Source organism: Thamnophis sirtalis, unplaced genomic scaffold (genome assembly GCF_051295495.1).
Source record: "Thamnophis sirtalis isolate CommonGarterSnake01/CBP01778 unplaced genomic scaffold, rThaSir2_p1.2 scaffold_10, whole genome shotgun sequence".
Taxonomy (NCBI): domain Eukaryota; kingdom Metazoa; phylum Chordata; class Lepidosauria; order Squamata; family Natricidae; genus Thamnophis; species Thamnophis sirtalis.
In genome coordinates, this window is record NW_028261390.1 from 51,737,203 (window position 1) to 51,758,907 (window position 21,705).

At 39.3% G+C, this 21,705-nt stretch overlaps 1 protein-coding gene across 3 annotated transcripts in view; it reads right to left on the reverse strand.

The window, feature by feature from the left end:
- Positions 1 to 244: 244 nt before the first annotated feature.
- Positions 245 to 21,705, reverse strand: part of GALNTL6 (polypeptide N-acetylgalactosaminyltransferase like 6) — a 576,396-nt gene continuing 554,935 nt past the window's right edge. For all 3 annotated transcript variants that reach the window (XM_014068575.2, XM_087724585.1, XM_087724584.1), the window contains one exon: positions 245 to 1,280. In XM_014068575.2, coding sequence (XP_013924050.2) covers positions 1,110 to 1,280 — 171 coding nt within the window. In that variant the 3' untranslated portion in view covers positions 245 to 1,109. The remainder of the gene's footprint in view (positions 1,281 to 21,705) is intronic.

The window sequence follows — 21,705 nt, forward strand, 5'->3', positions numbered from 1 at the left end:
TCATCTAACACATGTCCCTCTAGGAATTCCAATTCTTGGAACTGGAATTGACTGGATATATTACTTTGGGTAATAGTTATTTTTACAACTCTATTAACTTGGTTAATATTGGTGAAAGAGCATCTCTTAGCTTTAGGCAATATAGCTTTTCTTGACAGGTTCACAATGCATTTTCTATCAATTTAAAAATAGTTACAACAATTTTCTTAATAGATGACAGACACAGTATGAAGATTTTCAAAAAGAATTTTTTTCAGAAAAATGTGCAACATGTTGCCAATGAAAAATGAGTTCTCTGTAACCTTTTTGGTTTATTTTATAAATGATGGCTTAGGTATGAATAACCTGAGTTGATTGTTCAGTAACACTGTTTAATATGATGGACATTTTATTTAATTGCTTTGACGGAAATTATTATTTGTTAAACTGCAAGAAAAAATGGGGTCTCAAAACTTTAACAATCATTTTCATGCTTCATTCAAAAATGCAATCCTATTTTTTTTAAAAAAAACCCATTCCCTATTCAACACTGAAAAGAAACATAACAAGAAGGCTGTCAATATTCTCTGCTGCAACCCTTTATTTTGATAACCTCTTGACTCAAGACGTTTGCTGAGGGAATGAAATGGCATTAGAAGACATCTCCTTCACAATTCTGGCAGCATTTCATACATGTTGCTAGTTCAATGCCCATTTGAACATCCCCCATAGCAGTCATGCACTCCATTAGTTACCCATAAACGACAACAACTAATTGTACCTACTCACTATAGCAGGGTTTGACCTGAGAAACTCTAAAACTCTTGCTTAACTTTATTAACACTGAGCATTTGAATCATTTCATAATTTTAAATAAAGTTCTCCCTTGACCAGCAAGGGAATTGTCAGCAGAGTTTAAGCCTCAGCAGCAGCTGGTAATGTTCTTAGCCAAATTCTTCAGATATTGTCCATCTGCAGTGATATGTGGCTGGCTTCTGCCCTGACATTTGCTTAATCTTCAGAACAGATTTCCTGGCTCTAGGAAAACTTAATTTCTGATTCCTCTAATCCAGATGCTGGCCAAAATGCTGTTTTCAATCTATACAGAGCAGTTTGTTTTCTGTTCCTCGTTAAGAGCTGGTTTCTTTGCTGATAATTTTTTCTATAACAGTCATATTAATATGCTCAAAAATCCACTGTTGAGTTTCAGATAAAGGATCACATCTATTCATGAAAATCTTCTTTTCTGCTGGATTGCAATCAATGCAGCTGCCACTCACAGTATGGAATAAAGTTTTGTCCTGTGGGATGAAAATAAAAACAATTAATGAACAACCAAGTTCCAGATTATTAGAAATGGACATATTTCCAGAACATACTTTTAAACATCTAAGTCTGGTTTCTTTGAGATTTATGTAGCAATTCTACAGTGTAATTTAATACTGGAAAATATTTCCCCAAATTATTTTCAATGAATTATATGTTGTCTTCAGCAGAGTTTCTCAAACTTTGCAATCTTTAAGATGTATGAACCTCAATTAATAGAATGGTATTCTGAGAGATGAAGTCCATACATCTTAAAGATTGCCAAGTTTAAGAAATATTGGTCTAGAATGGAATAGAAAGAATAGAACAGAACAATTTTGTTTTTACATATGACTTTCAGCAGATGGCAGACCTTAGCTGATTTTAGCAGATCCAGAAAGTTAAAGAGATCCAGCTTCGTTAATGTCAGGGAAATTTAGTGCTATACGCTACACTGGGAAGAAACCATCCCAAAAGAAAAGAAATGACAAGCTGCTTTTCCCTCTTATGCCAAGATAATTGCTTCTCCCCACCCCTTATCTAACCTCCCTCTCCCTCCCTCTCTAGATAGATAGATAGATAGATATATCCGTCCGTCCATCCGTCCGTCTGTCCGTCTGTCCGTCCGTCCGTCCGTATGTATGTATGTATGTATGTATGTATGTATGTATGTATCTATCTATCTATCTATCTATCATCTGTCTGTCTGTCTGTCTGTCTGTTTATCTATCTCCTATCTATTTCTGCATGCAGTGATCCAAATGTTGGTAATGAGTGAAATAGGAAAGATTGTCCAATATTTATAAAGATAATTTCCCTGCTTTCAATAATTTTAATATCAAGCCCACACACTTAAACATTCTGTCCTGTTTTGTTTTTTACTCCTATCTTGTAGGAACTGGCTTGCCAAAACCACCATGATAGTGGGAACTTAGTAATAAGGTAAAGGTAAGAGTTCCTCTTGCACATATGTGCTAGTTGTTTCTGACGCTAGGGAGTAGTGCTCATCTCCGTTTCAAAGCCGAAGAACCAGCACTGTCTGAAGAAATCTCTGTGGTCATGTGGCTGGCATGACAAAGGACTCATGTCCACATTGATGAGCATAGTGAATTCTGCATTCACTATAATATCCACTGCAGGAATTGCTATAGCATGAACCTTGACTATAATGTTAATAGCAGTTAGACTTATATACCACTTCATAGGGCTTTCAGCCCTCTCTAAGCGGTTTACAGAGTCAGCATATTGCCCCCAACAACAATCCGGGTCCTCATTTTACCCACCTCGGAAGGATGGAAGGCTGAGTCAACCCTGAGCCGGTGAGATTTGAACAGCCGAACTGCAGAACTGCAGTCAGCTGAAGTAGCCTGCAGTGCTGCATTTAACCACTGCGCCACCTTGGCTTAAATCAAACTAGGTAACTCACAGACTGTATTTAGGTGACAATCCTAAAATCTAATGGGATTAGCAGAATAATACTGTAGTTAACTTTCCTTTTGTTGCAGTTCTTCTCCTGATAATCTAACTGATGTCATGGAGAATGGCTGCCAATAAATGTGGAAAATACATAATAAGTAAATGAACAAACAAACTGATTTTGGGTTTTGTTAATGCCATTCCCTATTCCACATGAGATTCAAGGGTTAAATTGTAAAATCAGAACCAAATTGGTAACTGATCTGATGAGTAAATATTTTAATGAGATATAGTCTTAAAGACACTGTACTCAAAAAGGAAAAGTTATGCACATTGTAGTGACATGCAGCAGCTCTCAGAAGACAGATACTCACACCCCACAATATAATGACAATCATTTGGGTCCCTTGTTTTAAGCTGTTCTTACCCACCATACTACTCCAAAGCCAACTCAATATTTTCTAGTTCTAACTGCTGATGTATTGCCAAAATGGTAAGGCAGATTCATTTTGAAAAGTCAAATCGAATTTTGACTCTTTCTGTATAGCATTGTTTTTTTTGTCATAGCACTTTCTTTTGACAATGCATTATCTTTCAGATCCCTAAAAGTGTCACTGCCATTCAATTGGGAGGAGGAGGGTCTCAGAGTTAAATCACTAGTGTATCTGTAACAACTGGGTTTTATAACTTTACAACTGGTTTCCTATCACCGGAAGACTGAAGGTCCCAGCATTTCTGGAGGGATGTTTATGATAGCCATGTGGGATAACTTACTTTAATGTCTAACTAGAGACAGCCATGGGAACATGTGTTTTATTGACTCTCAGGGCAGAAGACTTAAGGAAACATCTTCACACTTGTGTATTGGTATTTCAGAATACAGAATCTGTATTCGGACAAAGGGGAGGGGTCATTATCAGCTTAATCCCATTTGCATTGCCTAAAGGGTTTCAGATGCTGCTTTGCTTCTAATGGTTTCCATCCTTATTGATTAAAGGTTCCTTTTGAAATAATCCGTTTCAAGAGTCTTTACTTTCTCAAGTTAGGAGAGGAGCCATTACATAAAGCAGCATCTCTCTTCAAAGTAGTCAACCAGGAGAGACAACCTTTTACTCTACTGAGGGGACCCAGCAAACCATGTCTGAGCATAACAGCGAACAAGGACGAACTGACTGCTGGAGGGAGATGGAAACAACCAGAGACCTGCTCCTTGAACGCTGCCAGAGAGAATGAGGTAAGCTTGGAGGACCCTAAAAAGCCCCATTGGTCAATTGGAATCGGGGTGAAAGACAGCTGGGAAGGGAGAACCAGGGGACTCACTCTTACCCGAGGTAGCCAAAAACCAGGGAGGAAATTGGAGTTAAAAGCCCCCTCTGGCCAGGAGGAGCTAAATGAAGCCTTGCTGAGAGAGGATCCTCTGAAGAGGCATGTAACCCAGTTGGTGGTGGAAATTTTGGAAAATCTCAACATCCGGGGGGAGCCAGACCGGCAACTGAGAAGCAGTGGAAGGGCGGCAAATGGGGATGATGCCAGGGGAACTAACCCCCCTCTGGTCCCTGCTGATCAAGCTGACGGCACAGCAGCAGTAGCTAGGAATCCAGAAAACCCTCCCCCCAGTTGGCGCATGGGTTGGGAGCCACTCCTAACCAACTCTAAAACCTGCAGTTAGAAAGGAAAACTCCTTCAATGGGCATAAAATTTGATGGGAACCCAAAAATATTGGGATTCTTTGTGGCACACGTGCTCACCTGCAAGAATATGGCTGTGATTTTCGAACCCAAGGAGCCCGAGTGCGAGTGCTCACCCTAGACCTGGAAGGAGCCACCACTAGATGGAATGTAACTTTACATGAGTGGTATCTCATTACTGAAAAGGCAGAGATTGACATGGCCAGAAATCAGTACCGAGCAGGACAAATGTGGAAGAAATCCCCACCCCAATGGAAACAAGAACCTTTTAAACCACAAATGACACCTTTTTCGAAATCCTTAGCCTGTTTCAAGTGTGGAAAAGAGGGGCACCGAGCTGCAGAATGAGGATCTCAGGCACTGGCCAAGAAATCAGACCATCCATGGAGGGGGGGACATAGGAAACCTGGCCAGCATGGAAAGGAGACGGCCCTGAGGAGTAGGGAGACTGTAGAATCTCCACCTCCTCCCTTCTTTGAGGAGGAAATCCTGGCTTCGCAGCAGAAGGAACCATACTCATCTGGAAGTGATCCAGAGGTTGAACCACTGGTAAGCAAACCAATTAAACTGCTTACCTTGCCCTTAGACTGTTTATCCCCAACTGGGAGAGGGGGATGAAAATCTCAGCTTTAGTGGACTCGGGGTGCATCCGTTGTTTGATCAGCTCAACCCTGGTAAGGAAGTTGAGGATTAATGTAAGGAAGCTGAAAAGCCCCATAGCTTTTTGCCAACTAGATGGGTCACTAGCAGGCGGGGAGCCAGCTTCATTTGCCACTGAGCCTCTACAGATAGGCATCGGAGGAAATGCTTACATTTATAGCCACAAGGAAATGCTTACATTTATAGTGGCGCCTGGCATGGAATGGCCACTAGTTCTGGGTCTTGCATGGCTGAAAAAATGAAACCCCAAAATTAATTGGAAGCAAGGCACCATAAGAGTGCAGATGCACGTGACTTTTGCTGAGAATCCAGACAAAGAAACTGAGGGGGCAGAGCACCTAGAAACAGCAATGCCTGCTTACACTATGCCAACCCAGGGCATACCCAAAGAATATAAAGACTTGGCTGAAGTTTTTAGTGAAAAAGCATCTGATGAGCTTCCCCCCCCCCCCACCGCTCCACTGACTGTGCAATAGAAATTCTACCCGAAGCCAAACTCCCTAAACCCAAGATGTATAGCATGTCTCCAAGGGAGCTGGAAGAACTGAGGGCATTCATTGAGAAAAACCTAGCAAGGGGTTTCATTGAACCAGCTCGGCCAAAAGTTGCAGCCCCAGTGCTGTTTAGAGAGAAAAAAGATGGCTTGAAACACCTATGTGTCGATTTTCAAAATTTGAATTCGATCAGTATGAAAAATATATATCCTCTCCCACTCATGAAGGATATGCTAGCACACCTAGCTAAAGGGAGAATTTTTTCAAAGCTGGATTTAAGCGAGGCTTATTACCGTATCAGAATTAAAGAGGGAGATGAATGGAAAATGGCATTTAACACCCCTCTTGGATGCTATCAATTCAAAGTGTTACCATTTGGGCTACAAGGGGCCCCTGCAGTATTTATGCAATTAATAAATGAAGTGTTGCAGGAGCATTTATATAAGGTCTGCATAGTCTATATTGATGGCATTTTATTATATTCTGAGACCAAGGCAGAACATGTAAAACTAGTCAGGGTGGTTCTGAACAAACTTCGCTCTGCAAAAATTTATGCTAAACTTTTCAAATGCGAATTCCACCAAGAAAAAATTGATTACTTAGGATACTGCATTTCACACCAGGGAATAGAAATGGATCCTTCGAAAGTGCAATAGTACTTGACTGGGAACCACCCAGAACATGCCAACAGTTGCAAAGCTTCCTGGGATTTGCAAACTTTTACAGGCAGTTTATCCCCGCTTTCGCCCAAATTGCTCTCCCCATCACCAAACTCTTAAAAACTAAGGGGGAAGGAAATCTGAAACCGAAGCAGCCTTTGAACTGGACAATGGAATACCAAGCAGCATTTGAAAAACTTAAATGGCTGTTTTTGGCAGAACCAATCCTAAAGTACCTGGACACAGAGAAACTGTTTGTCATAAAAGCAGATGCTAGCGATGTGGCGATAGGAGGCATCTTACTTCAGAAAAATGAGGAAAACATCCAAAAAATTGAATGAATCTGAGCAAAGGTGGGCTATTTGGGAGAAAGAGGCTTATGCAGTTTGATGGGCTCTTTTAACCTGGAGACATTTCCTAGAGGGGAGTAAGATCCCTTTTGAAGTCTGGACGGATCATAAAAATTTAGAAGCCCTAAAGACCCCAAGGAAACTCTTTCCAAAACAAGTACGATAGGCTCAGTACTTTAAAAGGTTTGAATTTACTCTCAGATACCTCCCGGGGGGGGGGATTTCCTGACAGATGCACTATCCAGGAAACTGCAATACAATAGTATGAAGCCAAACATAATCAAACCCATTATACAAGACAATTAACTAGTCACTAAAGTAACCACCAGATCCCAGGGAAAATTATTATTATTATTTTTTTGCAATTCCTACTCTTCAAATGTTTTATTTCATTTTTCATTTTCATTTCATACAGTCACATATATACTGTGCATGATTGGGGCCATATAACATTGAGCAATAAACACAGCCCTCCTTGTATTCCCCAAAATACAAAACCAATATAGCGCTTCAACCCTCCATACACCCTTTCTTTCTCCCCCCTCCAACTTTCCTTTCTCCCCTCCAACATTCCCTCTCCTACTTCCCCTCCCCCTCTAATACTCCTTTCTCCCCCTCCCTTCCATCTCACCCTCCTTCCAGTCCTCTCTCCCTCCCTCTCTACCCCAACTTTGAATTTTATACAAATCACTAATGATTTATTTTATAGGGTGAAGAAGACAAAGATTGCGGTGAGGGTTCTCTTGGATCATAACCCAGTTTAGACGGAATTGGGAAGGGTAGTGCAGGCAAGAAGGTCTTGGAGGTCGAATGGGAGTTTATTTTGATATGAAAAGTATATTAATGATTGTAAAAAATTGCTATCTGAATACTTTGTTCGGAATATGAATAAGGGTATATTCAGGGAATTTGTAGGAGATGTAAGTAAAGCATATATGAGAGGAGTACTGATGACTATATATATATATATATATATATATATATATATATATATATATATATATATATATATATATATATATATATATATATATATATATATATATATATATATATATATATATATATATATATATATATATAGAGAGAGAGAGAGAGAGAGAGAGAGAGAGAGAGAGAGAGAGAGAGAGAGAGAGAGAGAGAGAGAGAGAGAGAGACAGAGACAGAGACATAAACAAGGGCAAAAACGAAAAGAGTTGGAAGAGGAAACTAAAAGAAAAATTTGAAATGTATCTAAATTGTGTAATAGAGGAAGGAGGCACAAAGGGGACAAAATTAAGGGTTTGGAAACAGATAGATATTTAGATAAAGAGATAAGATCCCTAGCTAGAGAAGAGTACAGGAAAAGCTGAATCAACAAATAACTTCTGGGGAAATCCTGCAGGTAATCAATCAATTAAGATTAGGAACAATGTAAACTGCTTAAGTTTGTGTAATGGTAAGAAGCTGAGTTCAATGCAGAGATTTTACTGACTTTTTTTCTTCTCTTTCTTTTTTCTTCCCCCCCTTTTTTTTCTTTATTTTTTTTTCCTAACTTACTTGGTTTTAATACATTTTGAAATCCTGCAGGTAATCAATCAATTAAGATTAGGAACAATGTAAACTGCTTAAGTTTGTGTAATGGTAAGAAGCTGAGTTCAATGCAGAGATTTTACTGACTTTTTTTCTTTTTCTTTTTTCTTTTCCCTTTTTTTTCTTTATTATTATTTTTTCCTAACTTACTTGGTTTTAATACATTTTAGACTGTGTTTGATAAAAAGCTATACCGCATACGGGCTCTGGGAAGTCGGGAGGGAGGAAGGGAGGTGGGGTCATAGGAGGGAGGGGGGGAGGGGGAAAATATATTATGTGCCAGTTTTTAAAATAACATGATTGCACTTGTATACTGTTGCTTTTTTTTTAAATTTTAGTATAAAAATAAGAAGCTGAATATATCGATGGATAGTAGAAATACACCGAAGTGAGGAGCAGAGGGAAAGAAGAGGAAATTATTGTCTAGACCATAGTCACTAAACTCTGAAGCCCAATGCTGTCCTTTTAAGGATAAGATGAAGGAATGGTAGCTGCTCTTTTTAACCTGTTATGTTTTCAGCTATTAGATGGTAATGTAACTCTATATTTTATAGTGCTTTTATTCTTAGATTTTATTGTGGTATCATTGTTGTGAGCCATCCAGACGCTATTGAATATTACAATTCTCTTTCTCGCTCATAGATTATTCTTCTTCTACTCAAAACAGCGAATATTACAATAGCCAAATCCAAGTATCACCCTCTTTATTTATTTTGGATGTTCTAGATATTTGAAAATTATTTTATTTCATTTCTGCTGTTAATGGCCACAATAATGTTATTTGAATTTGAATCCAAGTATCACAATGATACATGCATATTGTAGGGATATCTTCCAAACAGAAAAATGTACTCAGCAAAAGGTTTTTGGTTTTTTTTAACTGGAGAGACAGCATTATTTGTTACATAAAAATATAGCAGATGCCAATGTGGCTAGAACTCAAGAAACCCCTAAATATAGAGCATTAATTTCAATTGGACTTAAGTATGATTAACTTTTCATAAAATGCCAAGTAAGACATCTGTCACATATTTATAAATTTGTTTTCCTAGTCATATTGTAAAGACTGCCTGGCTGGTTCATATTTATTACTGTAGTATATCATATATGAGATAGAGAGACTAAGGAAACTATCAGTCTAGTTTCAACAAAGGTATCACATGCCTTAAGGCAGATCAGTTCTGATAATATTTTTTTGTTATATAAAGTCACTTGAAAAATGACCTAGAATTGCTGCCAGAAAAAGAAATTCTAAGATAAGGTCCATGAAAAAAAGACAAGCTTCTTTATTTTGAAAAAACCAAAACAACATCCCAGTCTATTGATTTCTTTAGACTTAAAAATAACCATTTAGCACAGAAGACTGGCACATTCCAGAAAATGCTCTACATCACATAATGAAGCCACTAGCATTGGCTTCTTTCTCTTGAGGGCAGATAGTGATCAGGTTTTATTATTTCCTATTTTTTAAAAAGTGTATTGGATATAAGGAAAGCATCTTTAGATTTTAGATTTTAGATTTTATTAATATTTGTAGGCCGCCCTTTTCCCTGAGGGGACTCAGGGCGGCTCACATAAAATCAGGGAGGGGGAATACAAACATTGACATAGAGACATATAATAAAATAGCAAGCAACATACATTCATCATTCGGGAGGGGCGCCTATCCTTGTCCCCAGGCCTGACGGGCTAGCCAGTTCTTGCACATTTATCCAAGTGGCCTCTATTCCTGAGGATCAAAATGCAACTATAATGCACTCCTGAGAAATCAAGACGATAAAATATCTGGAAAGAAAAACTTAGAACATTTGGAGATATATTGGGTATGTTTAACTTGGAGAAGAAAACACTGCTGAGAATTGTGATAACAGTCTTTGGACAACTCATATGGAAATGGGGCTGAATTGTTCAGAGGTGTTCCAAAAGACAGGACAAAAGGAATGGGTTTAAATTTGACTGAATAACAGGAAATATTTGCTGACAATAAGACCAAAGATGGAACAGGGTCCTTGGAAAATGCCAGACTCTGTGAGACATATTTGCTCTTTGGAGGACAAAAAAATGAAATAAATGAATGGATGAATAAAAAATATCCATAAACACAAGTACAGCTTTGTGAAAAAGTCCTGCACGCTTTCAGTTTTAAGCTGTATTTACATGTTTAATCAACATTTCACTCATAGAAACCATGCAAAATTAGTACTTTGATGAAAATGTATGTAGTCGGATTGAGATGCATAATTTTTATTAATATAACCAAAGTCTTTTTAAGGTTTTGAGTGAGTTTATGTGCTAAAACAAACACAACTTGAATTTTTGAGAATGTTAGGATTGAAAGTAGCCAATCAGCAGTGAGATGCACAAAGGCTAAATCTATGAACTAATCAATGTTGTCATACTCTCTGACTATAAATAGGCATGAAAAGCATTGAGAAATTTAATTTGGCTCTGGCTGTGGGCAAGGATGAAGGCCTTTGCTTTCACCAATACTGAGCAGCGGCATTGCATCATTGTGCTTCATGAAGAGGGTTACTCCTGAACAGAAATAGCAAAGAGAGTGAAATGCCATCGCACCACAGTGGACAGAGTGGTTGAAAAATACCAAATAACTGGTTCAGTTGATGACAGACTCCGCTCTGAAAAACCAAGAAAGTCGATAAAATGGCAAGATCGGGCTCTGCAATACATTTCAATGGCTGACAGGAAGCTCACCTCACCTCAGATTACAAGAATTTGGGATGAAACGTGATGTAAAAGTGTGCACAAACACAGTGCATCGCAGACTGCTTGCCAGAGGGCTCAAAGGCTGCAGGGCTCAAAGTAAACCTTTGCTCACAAATGCTCACTGCTCTCGTTGAAGTGTGTGGGCCAAGAAGTATGCTAAATGGACCAACAAGCAGTGGGCCAAGGTCATCTTCAGTGGTGAGAGCAATTTCTACTTGACTGGGAATCAGTGCAATAAGTATGTCAGAAGATTTCCAGCTGAAGAATTTAGGCCATATTGCCCGAATCTATCTGTGAAGCATCCATTGCATGTGATGATCTGGGGCTGTATCGTTGCTTCTGGTATTGGTCGAATACAAATTGTGCAGGGAATCATGAATTCCAAGCAGTATGTTGAAGTCCTGGAAAAAACCATCATTCTTTCAGCTCAGCAACTTGTAGGGAAGGACTTTTACTTCCAGGATGACAATGCTTCTTGTCATCGAGCCAAGTTGGTCCAGCAGTGGAAGAAGAAGCATGGTGTTTGACTCCTGGATTGGCCAGCTCAGACCCCATATTTGAACCCAATTGAGAACTTGTGGGCCAAGATTGGTTCTGAAATAAGCAAGAAGCATCCGAAGACCAACCAGGAGCTGATTGAATCCATTATTCAGCCTGGCACCACATTATCACCAAAGATCACATGCAAAGGCTTATACAGTCTATGCCGAAGTGATGCTGCCTGGTGATAAGCAATAAGGGCTGGCCAATTTCATATTAGTAACCATGTTTGGTTACCTAAACGTGGGCCATAAACAATAAAAAGGTTAACAAAACACTAGCATCGTCCTTAGTAATTGCAACACGTATACCTCTGGGTATGCATCAGTTAATCTGTTTTCATAGTCATTGTAAGCATGCATTGTAAGCATGCAAGAAAATTCACAATCCCCATCCAAATAGCACCAAATTGCAAAAAGCATATGCTTTTCACTTAAAAACCACCAATATTTATTTAAATATAACAATATTTGCATAGCAGTTAGCATAAAATATCATAAAATCAATGGCCTATCCAAAACATGTCATAAACCGTAAAGGGTACAGCACTTTTCCCACAGCTGTATATATATAATGCACAAATTAATGATATTTGACTTCTGAGTCACAGTATCTTCAGTTTCTTGCACATTTGAACCTGCGTATATGGAATGGACTCAATATATCATTTTATCATAACTACATGCTGCTGGATTTGACATGTACGTGTAATCTGCAACTGTCCATTGTCAAACTTCACCAGCTCATATTTCAGCCCAATCAAAGACTTACTATCCAGCTAACCTCAGTATCCAGCTTGTAACATGGGATAATGATGGCCTACCTTAAAGGGATGCTTGTGTGCGTTACCCATAATTCTATAGATATTCAAAAGGTTCTGTCTAAAAGAAATGATTATCTTCCAGAAATAATGTTTAATTTCCAGAAAAATATAATCCCTACTAGAAACAAATAAAGAAATATTAGCAGTAAGAAAAGTTTTAATAATAATCTGAGATGTGCTGAAACAATTGATCAAATACTGTCATTTATTCAACATTATTGTTTTCAATGGTTGTGGCTTCGTACCAAAACAATTTATAGCTATTTATGAGTGTTCGTCTGTTGGTGTGAACTGACAGGATGCACTGCTATTGGATTAGCACTATGTATTTCCAAACACTTCTTTTTTATCAGGTTTAAGAAATTCCTCAGTCAGAAACATAGATTTTTGGTTTGAAAGAAGAAACTTTGTGCTCTATTACAAACCCAAATAATAAAAGTAAATCACAACTGTTTTTTCCATTGCTTGCTGACATACACTATAAGGGACCCATTCACTGGTATCTACTGAGTTTCAAATTAAAAATACAATGGGCTCAAATCAAAGGAAAACACTTTGATATGTGTTCTCGTTCACAGTCACACCTGGATCATTAGATACTAATGAAGACTTTCATTTCATCAATTTTTCCCCCATCTTGAGAAAGCAAGAAAGAAATTGTCTGTGTTTCTGAACAAGAAACTTCAATTACAGTATGAAGTAGATTCTTCTCTGACATAAACGGAACTTTTGCACCCGACTTCAAAGAAATAGGGCAAGCTTGCATAATTTGAACATCCAGTATGTTTCTTTTAGCTGCCTTACAGATATAGCATCTCAGCTTGGATGAGAAATCAGTTCACTATGAAAACTGACCTTCTTTGACTACAGCATAAACAGTAAACAGGCTGAATAACTGAGCACACATGAATGTCAGTAGTCTTTCCATCACAAAATTTTAACAAGGCTCTATTTTCAGATAAAAATTTCAAGTCAAAATTTCAGATAATATGAACTTGGAGAAACCTGCCATCTGCTGTTTCTTTCCTTCCTGGAATATATCCCATCCCTTCACTAATTATAAATTCCACATGCCTCTTCTCCAGTGAGAATCTATACTCTCAAATTACTTATTCTGCTTTCTCCATCCAACAGAATAATATATTTTTTTAAAATCATATTGCCATAGCTTAGGAGAATCTTGTAATTGTTTTTTTTAAAATATATTTTATTCATTTTCACATTCCATTTGCAATCACTTATATACAGGGTATTTGCTATAAGAAAAGAAAAAAAAAGAAATAAAACGAACAAATAAAAAGGAAACACAACTCATCATTCACAACCCCACCTAACACTTCCATCCTCCATACACCCCATCTACCCCCTCCAACTTTCCTTTCTCCCTCTAACACTCCCCTCCTACTTCCCTTTCCCCTCAAACCTTCCTTCTCCCCTTACTCCCCACACGCCCTCCTTACATTCCCCTTACTACTTCCTTACTCCTCCCTCTTCTTTCCCTCTACCTCCCTCCTTGGTGTATGCCTTTATTCGAGTGTTGTTTAATCTGATAAAAGTAAAATAAACCAAGGGAAATATATATATATATATATATATATATATATATATATATAAAGAAAGAAAAAAGAGAGAAAAGAAAAAAAGAACCACCGTATATAAATACATTCTTGTTCTTATTGAGACTATGTTAACACCCCCCCCCCCACAAATCCCCATCCCTAATCCTCCCGACTTCCCAGGGCCCACACCTGGCACTACCTTCTGTCTAAAATATCTTGTATACGTATGGATTAAAAATAAAAGTAATATGTCAAAAGAAAGAAAAACAAGAAAAAAGAAGAAAGAAAAGAAAAAAGAAAAAAAAGAAACCACTCTTTGTGTTGATCTCAGCCCCCCATCTTTATCTATGCTTAAATAGTATAAGTCATTCTATCTATATTTTATTCTCGTCTCTTACTTCTTTGTTATTTACCCCAACCTTCTGTAGACTCTCCCGTTCCTCTTCCTAAACCTTATATTCAGATAAACATTTATACAAATTTGTGTAGGCATCAATATACAATCTAACCAAAAATGATCCCTTCCGATAAAATTTAAGCAACGTGGTTCATGCCACATATTCAAATATTACTTTACAGAAAAATAATCAAACTTTCCCTTCTAATAAAATTTAAACAGCGTAAATAATCTTTCTTAACCTCCTTTTCAAACAATAATTCAAAATAATCTAACCAAGCTTCCCCTTCTTAGTAAAGTTTAAGCAGCGTAGATCAATTATTACTTTACACAAAAATCAGTTTCTATCTTAAGATAATCCCAACCGACTTTCTCTTCTAATAGGATTTAAATAACGTAAATCATTCCACATGCATTTTACCCTCATCCCTTGCTTGTCTGATATTTACCACTATCAAATTTATGCAGACATTTGTTTAAGATCTAGCTCAAAGTAATTTCAACCAACTTTCCCTTCTAATAAGAGTTAAATAGCATGGATCATTCCACATATTCAAATAATACTTTCAGCAAGAGTCAGTTAACCTTCTGTTTTAAAGTAGTCCCTTCTAACAAAATTTAAACAACATAAATCATTCCGCATTCTTTTTACATCTATCTTAAGATAATCCCAACCGGCTTTCTCTTCTAATAAGCTTTAAACAACGTAAATCATTCCGCATATATTTTACCCTCATCCCTTGCTTGTCTGATGTTTACCACTATCAAATTTATGCTGACATTAGTTTAAGATCTAGCTCAAAGTAGTTTCACCCAACTTTCCCTTCTAATAAGAATTAATCCGCTTTTTCTACCGGAGAGAGGTCTCAAACCCCCATTCAGTCCTCAACTTTGACAAATATTTTGAAATGTCTAAATTCTCGATCTCCGTTTTTCTGCTTCTCCGAGGGAGGAAAGGCTACCCCCTCCATCTTGCAGCCACGCGGCCTGCCGCTTGCCTTCTCCTTCCGCTTGTCTCTCCTCTCTTCCAAGTGAGTCAGGAAGTCCCGCCTTCAAAGTCCTACAATAGAAATCTCGGGCCTCCGAAACAGAGTTAAGACGAAATCTTTGATTCTCAAATGTAACCGTAATGCCAGCAGGGGCCTCCCATCTGTATCGAATCTGTTGACTCCTAAGCTCTTTAGTTAAAAAGGCGTAGTCCCTTCTTGCTCTCAACATCTGGAAAGGTATATCTTTGAAGACAATCAGGTCCTGGTCATCAACTCGGAGACTGTTATTATGAAACTTTTGCACAATCGCGTTTCTAGATTCTTTTGTAGAGAAATATATAATTATGTCCCTCGGGAGCTGTCGCTGTTCCGCTACCAATGAGTTCTGGCGATAGATTTTCCGAATCTGCCAATCAAAGTTAAGTCCCGGGCTTCCCATCGCATGGCTGAAGGCTTCAGCAAAGGTCTGTTTCAGATTCTCTTGCTCCTTTTCACGGAATCCTCTAACTCTTATTGCAAATGCCTTCCTATTAAAATTTATCATCACAAGCTGTTCTTCAGTGTCTCTAATTTTTTGTTGTAATATTTGAATATTGGTAGTCAAATTAAAATTAGCCTTCTCCAAGCTTTCCAATTTATTCTCTATTTCAGCAGAATAATCTGACAGGGCAGACACGGCTGCGAACGTATTCGCCTTCATTTGATTAATTTTAGACTTTAAATCATCATATAGTTCCAATACAAATTCCTTAATTTCTTGTTTAAAATCATTAAACATTTTAAAGAGATATTCCTGTGTTAAAAATTCTCAAGTAGAGGGCATAGGAGACAAAGGCTGTGGTTCCAGTAAAAATTCTTTAGATTCTTTAGACACATTTGTAGCAAGGCGCTTCTTTGACCTGGGTGCCATAATAAATAAACAAATAAGCAGCGCTTTTGCTCCCCTCTGTTTCCAAAGAAAAAGGGTTTATTTTGTTAAGGAGCGGTCTGCAGGAAGGTAAAACCGGCTAAGTACATCCGCTATCAATCACCCACGGAGAGAAATCGCCATTTTGAAGTCCGTTTAGACAAAGAAGTCTCTAAGACAAATGGTGCTGGTATTTAAGATAGTAATAAAAGCATAAATCTCACAGGAGTGGGACCCGCCCGTATCAATCCTAGCTTGAAAAAACTTTGCTTTGTCCTGGGGGGGGGGGGGGCTAGCCTGTCTGGGGCTGCCAAAAAAAAAAGCAGCTGAGAAGAACTGGCTGGAGATAAAAGCTCCGCTCCTGCTGGATCTAATCTCTGTCCACAGCCAAAAAAAAGAAAAAGGCTGTGGATTACGAATAGACCCTAGCATACAGAGCTACTCCCTGCCCCTTTCTTAGCCAAAAAGGGGTGATATCTATGATCTTATTTAGATATACAGACCAGATCTCTGAGAGGAGCTCGGTTGAGCCCTCCTCGGCAACAGGCCACGCCCCCAGGAAGTCCCGAGAATCTTGTAATTTTTAACAACATGAATTCTTGAGCATTCTATTCAAAAAAATCTTTCACAATATTATAATAAATGATACTGAAGATATAAGATTATAATTGTGAGACACCTCTATTTTGATTATCGTTAAGAGAATATTGATGCATAAAGGATTTGTACAACAGAGTCCTTTTTCAGAGCAAAAAATTTAAACCCTTATCCAACTTCTACTGGGTGATAAGAGAAAAGAAGAGAGTATATTATGTAACAATCCAGGGAAATGGATCCATTTGTGTCTCATACACATACAAGAAGTATGGAGAAGAATTAAAATCATATGGTTCCTGAAGAATCTATTAAGTTGACTATACTTCACATTTAGGAGTAGGGCTAAACCACACCTATATTGTATAATCCCATGAGTGATTATTTAAAAGTATAAGATCACTAAATTCAATACATTTAACAGAATAATGGAGTTGGAAGGGACCTTGGAGATCTTCTAGCCCAACCCCCTGCTCAAGCAGGAGACCTTATACTATTTCAGACAAATGGTTGTCCAGTTTCTTTTTAAAAGTCTCCAGTGATGGAAGATCCACAACTTCTGAAGTTGAGCCACTATATTTTCACCATTAGTAATTTTCTCCCTAGTTCTAGGTTGCTTCTCTCCTTGATTAGTTTCCATCCATTGCTTCTAGTCCTGCCTTCTGGTGCTTTGAAAAATAGGTTGATGCTCTCTTCTTTGTGGTCACCTATCAAATATTGTAACATTGCTATCTGTTGCCCCTAGTCCTTCTTCTCACTAGACTAGACATACCCAATTCCTACAACTATTCTTCATATGCCTCCAGCTCCCTAATCATCATTGTCACTCTTCTCTGCACTCTTTACCAAGTCTCAACATATTTTTTTTATACTGCAATAACCCAAATTAAATGCAGTATTCCAAGTGTGGTCTTACAAAAGTTTTGTAAAGCGGTACTAACACTTCACATCATCTTGATACTTTCCATCTGTTAATACAGCCTAGGATGCAATGGCTTTTTGGTGACTGCAGCACATTTCTGGCTCATATTTAAGCAATGGTCCACTAGGACACCAAGATCCCTCTTTTTTTTTTTTAATTTCAAATGTTTTATTTTCATTTTCATTTCTTACAGTCACATATATACTGTGCATGATTGGGGCCATATAACATTAGGCAATAAACACAGCCATCCTTGTACTCCCCAAAATACAAAACCAATATACCACTTCAACCCTCCATACACCCTTTCTTACTCCCCCCTCCAACTTTCCTTTCTCCCCTCCAACATTCCCCTCTCCTACTTCCCCTCCCCCTCTGTCACTCCTTTCTCCCCCTCCCTTCCATCTCACCCTCCTTCCGATCCTCTCTCCCACCCTCTCTACCCCTCCCTCTTCTTTCCCTCTGCTCCTCGCTTCGGTGTATTTCTACTATCTATCGATATATTCAGCTTCTTATTTTTATACTAAAATTTAAAAAAAGCAACAGTATACAAGTGCAATCATGTTACTTTAAAATCTGGCACATACTATATTTCCCCCCTCCCCCCTCCCCCCTATGACTCCCCCTCCCTTCCCCCCTCCTGACTTCCCAGAGCCCGTACACGGTATAACTTTTTATCAAACACAGTCTAAGATGTATTAAAACCAAGAAAGTTTGGAAAGAAAAAATAATAATAATAAAGAAAAAAAAGGGGGGGGAAAGAAAAAAGAAAGAGAAGAAAAAAAGTCAGTAAAATCTCTGCGTTGAACTCAGCTTCTTACCATTACACAAACTTTAAGCAGTTTACATTGTTCCTAATCTTAATTGTTTGATTACCTGCAGGATTTCCCCAGAAGTTATTTGTTGATTCAGCTTTTGCCTGTACTCTTCTCTAGCTAGGGGCCTTATCTCTTTATCTAAGTATCTGTCTGTTTCTAAACCCTTAATTTTGTCCCCTTTGTGCCGCCTTCCTCTATAACACAATTTAAATACATTTCAAATTTTTCTTTTGGTATCCTCTTCCAACTCTTTTCGTTTTTACCCTTGTTTCTGTCTATATATATTTTTTGTATTCATCAGTACTCCTCTCATATATGCTTTACTTACATCTCCTACAAATTCCCTGAATATACCCTTATTCATATTCAGAACAAAGTAATCAGATAGCAATTTTTAACAATCATTAATATATTTTTCATATCAAAATAAACTCCCATTCGACCTCCAAGACCTTCTTGCCTGCACTACCCTTCCCAATTCTCTCCAGACTGGGTTATGATCCAAGAGAACCCTCGCCGCAATCTTTGTCTTCTTCACCCTAGAAGATAAATCATTAGTGATTTGTATAAAATTCAAAGTTGTCCATCAAGTCTTTTTCCCGTCTAGAATTAGGTCTAATGCGATATATCTTCCAAAGGGATCTGCTTCAGTTCACTCAGCCTTAATGTCTTTTCTTAAATATACAACTATACCATTTTTCTTTAGTGTAGCAGAGGTCACAAAATATTGACCAAGTTCGAGGTTGAACAGATATTTTGGATCAGTTAATTTAATATGAATTTCTTGCAGACAAGTTATATCGTTCTTGAACTGTTTGAAATAGTAAAATATTTTCTTTCTCTTCTGTAAAGAGTTCAGACATAACTCCTTGATCAATGGCCGATGATTATTGAGGTTGTTGCAATCTGCCTTGTTTTCCCATTCGTCTGGTAGTCGTACGGCTAGGTCCTTGTTCTCTGGTCCTTTGCCCTTCGGAAGGAGGAAATGGTGCTTTCTGTCTGGTAGTTGTGTGATTTGCTGTTTATCTTGTCTTTCTCGTAATCTTTCTCCAGATCCAGATGATTCAGGGTGTCCCACCTTCAGGGTCTTGTGATAGAAATCTCGGGCTTCCCATACAGAGTTGAGATGATATATTTGCTTATCAAATGTAATTATAATACCAAATGGCACATCCCATCTATACTGTATCTGACGGTTTCTGAGTTCTTCCACTAGAAAAGCATAATCTCTCCTGGCTCTTAGCATTTGGGGTGGTATTTCTTTCAAGACAATCAAGTCCTGTCCGCCAATTTGTAGCCTGGTATTATAAGACTCTTGTAATATCACGTTTCTAGACTCTCTTGTAGTAAAATATATAATTACATCTTGAGGAAGTTGTCGCTGTTTTGCCGCCCAAGAGTTAATGCGATAAATTTTTTCGATCTGCCAGTCAAAGTTGATCCCCGGTCTTCCCACCAGATGATTAAAGGCTGAGAAAATCGGCTTCAAGTTCTCCTGTTCGTTTTCACGCAGCCCCCTGACTCTTAATGTAAGCTCCATCTGTTTGTAGTGTATCATAACAATTTGTTTTTCTGCATTTTCAACTTTTTGTTGCATCACTTCAATTTTGGATGTCAAGTTAGTGTTGGCTTCCTCAAGAACCTCTAGTTTATCTTCCATTCCAGCAACATATTCTGTCAATACAGTTACAAGTCCCACCATATCGTCCTTTGTTTTGGCAATCCTAGTATCAAGCTTATCACATAAGTCTGCATTAAGTTTCTTTATCTCCTCTCTAAATTCTCTAAGAGTCTCAAAAAAAAATTCTTTCGTTAGTAAATCTCCAGTAGGGGGCGTAGAGGGTGAAAGCTGCAGTTTTGTGCCAAGTGCATGAGGTGTATTCCTAAAAGGACGTCTCCCCGACTTTGATTTTGGTGCCATTATTTCTTGCCCACAGTTCGGCGGAGACTCTGGTTGCTGCCTGGCACTCGGCGGCATCGGAGTCCCTCGACCGGATTGCGCCACTACGGCCCCTCCGGGTCGGTAGATCCCGGAGGCCTCCTTGGTTCACCGAGGAGCTCCGGGAGAAGAAGCGCCGGAGGAGACGCCTAGAGCACCTGTGGAGGTCCGATAAGTCCGAATCGAACCGAGCACTTTTGACAACATGCACCAAGGAATATATCAGGGCATTGAGGACAGCAAAAAGAACATATATTGCCACCTTGGTTGCGTCCGCTGAGTCCCGCCCAGCCGCCCTGTTTAGGATAACCCGCTCCCTCCTAAATAGGAGGGATACGGGGGACCCCCTGCAGAGTAAGGCTGAGGATTATGTCCAGTTCTTAGCGGACAAAGTTGCTCGGTTTCGGTCGGACTTGGACTCCACCTTTGCAGATCCAGCTGAGACACAAGGGGATAACTTGGCAGACCATCTCTGGGTTGAGTTCCAGGATGTTACCTCTGGGGATGTGGACAAGGCCATACGAGCTGTGAGTGCCTCCACCTGTATACTGGACCCGTGTCCCTCCTGGCTGGTTGCCAACAGCAGTGAGGTGACACGAGGCTGGATCCAGGCGGTCGTTACCGCCTCCCTTCGGGAGGGGCACTTCCCCGCCGCACTTAAAGCGGCAGTGGTGAGACCCCTCCTGAAGAAACCATCCTTGGATCCAGCCGTTTTCAACAATTACCGTCCAGTCTCCAACCTCCCCTTTGTTGGGAAGGTTGTTGATAAGGTGGTGGCCTTCCAGCTTCAAAGGTCCTTGGAGGAAGCTAGTTACCTTGACCCCTTCCAGTCCGGCTTCAGACCTGGTTACAGCACAGAAACCGCTTTGGTCGCATTGACCGATGATCTCTGGAGAGCCAGGGATAGAGGCCATGCGTCCAACCTGGTTCTCCTTGACCTCTCGGCGGCTTTCGATACCATCGACCATGGTATCCTTCTGCGACGACTGCGGGAGGTGGGGGTGGGAGGCACTGTTTTGCAGTGGTTCTCCTCCTACCTCTCGGACAGGTTGCAGTCGGTGTTGGTTGGGGGGCAGAGATCGTCCCCGAGGCCCCTAACATATGGGGTGCCGCAGGGTTCGGTCTTATCCCCCCTACTATTTAACATCTACATGAAACCGCTGGGCGAGATCATTCGGAGGCACGGGATAAAATACCACCAATATGCGGACGACACTCAGTTGTACTTGTCCGCCCCGTGCCAACTCAATGAAGCGGTGGACGTGATGAACCAGGGTCTTGAGGCCGTTAAGAACTGGATGAGAGCTAACAAACTGGTACTCAACCCGGACAAGACCGAGTGGCTGTTGTGTTTCCCTCCCAATAATTTG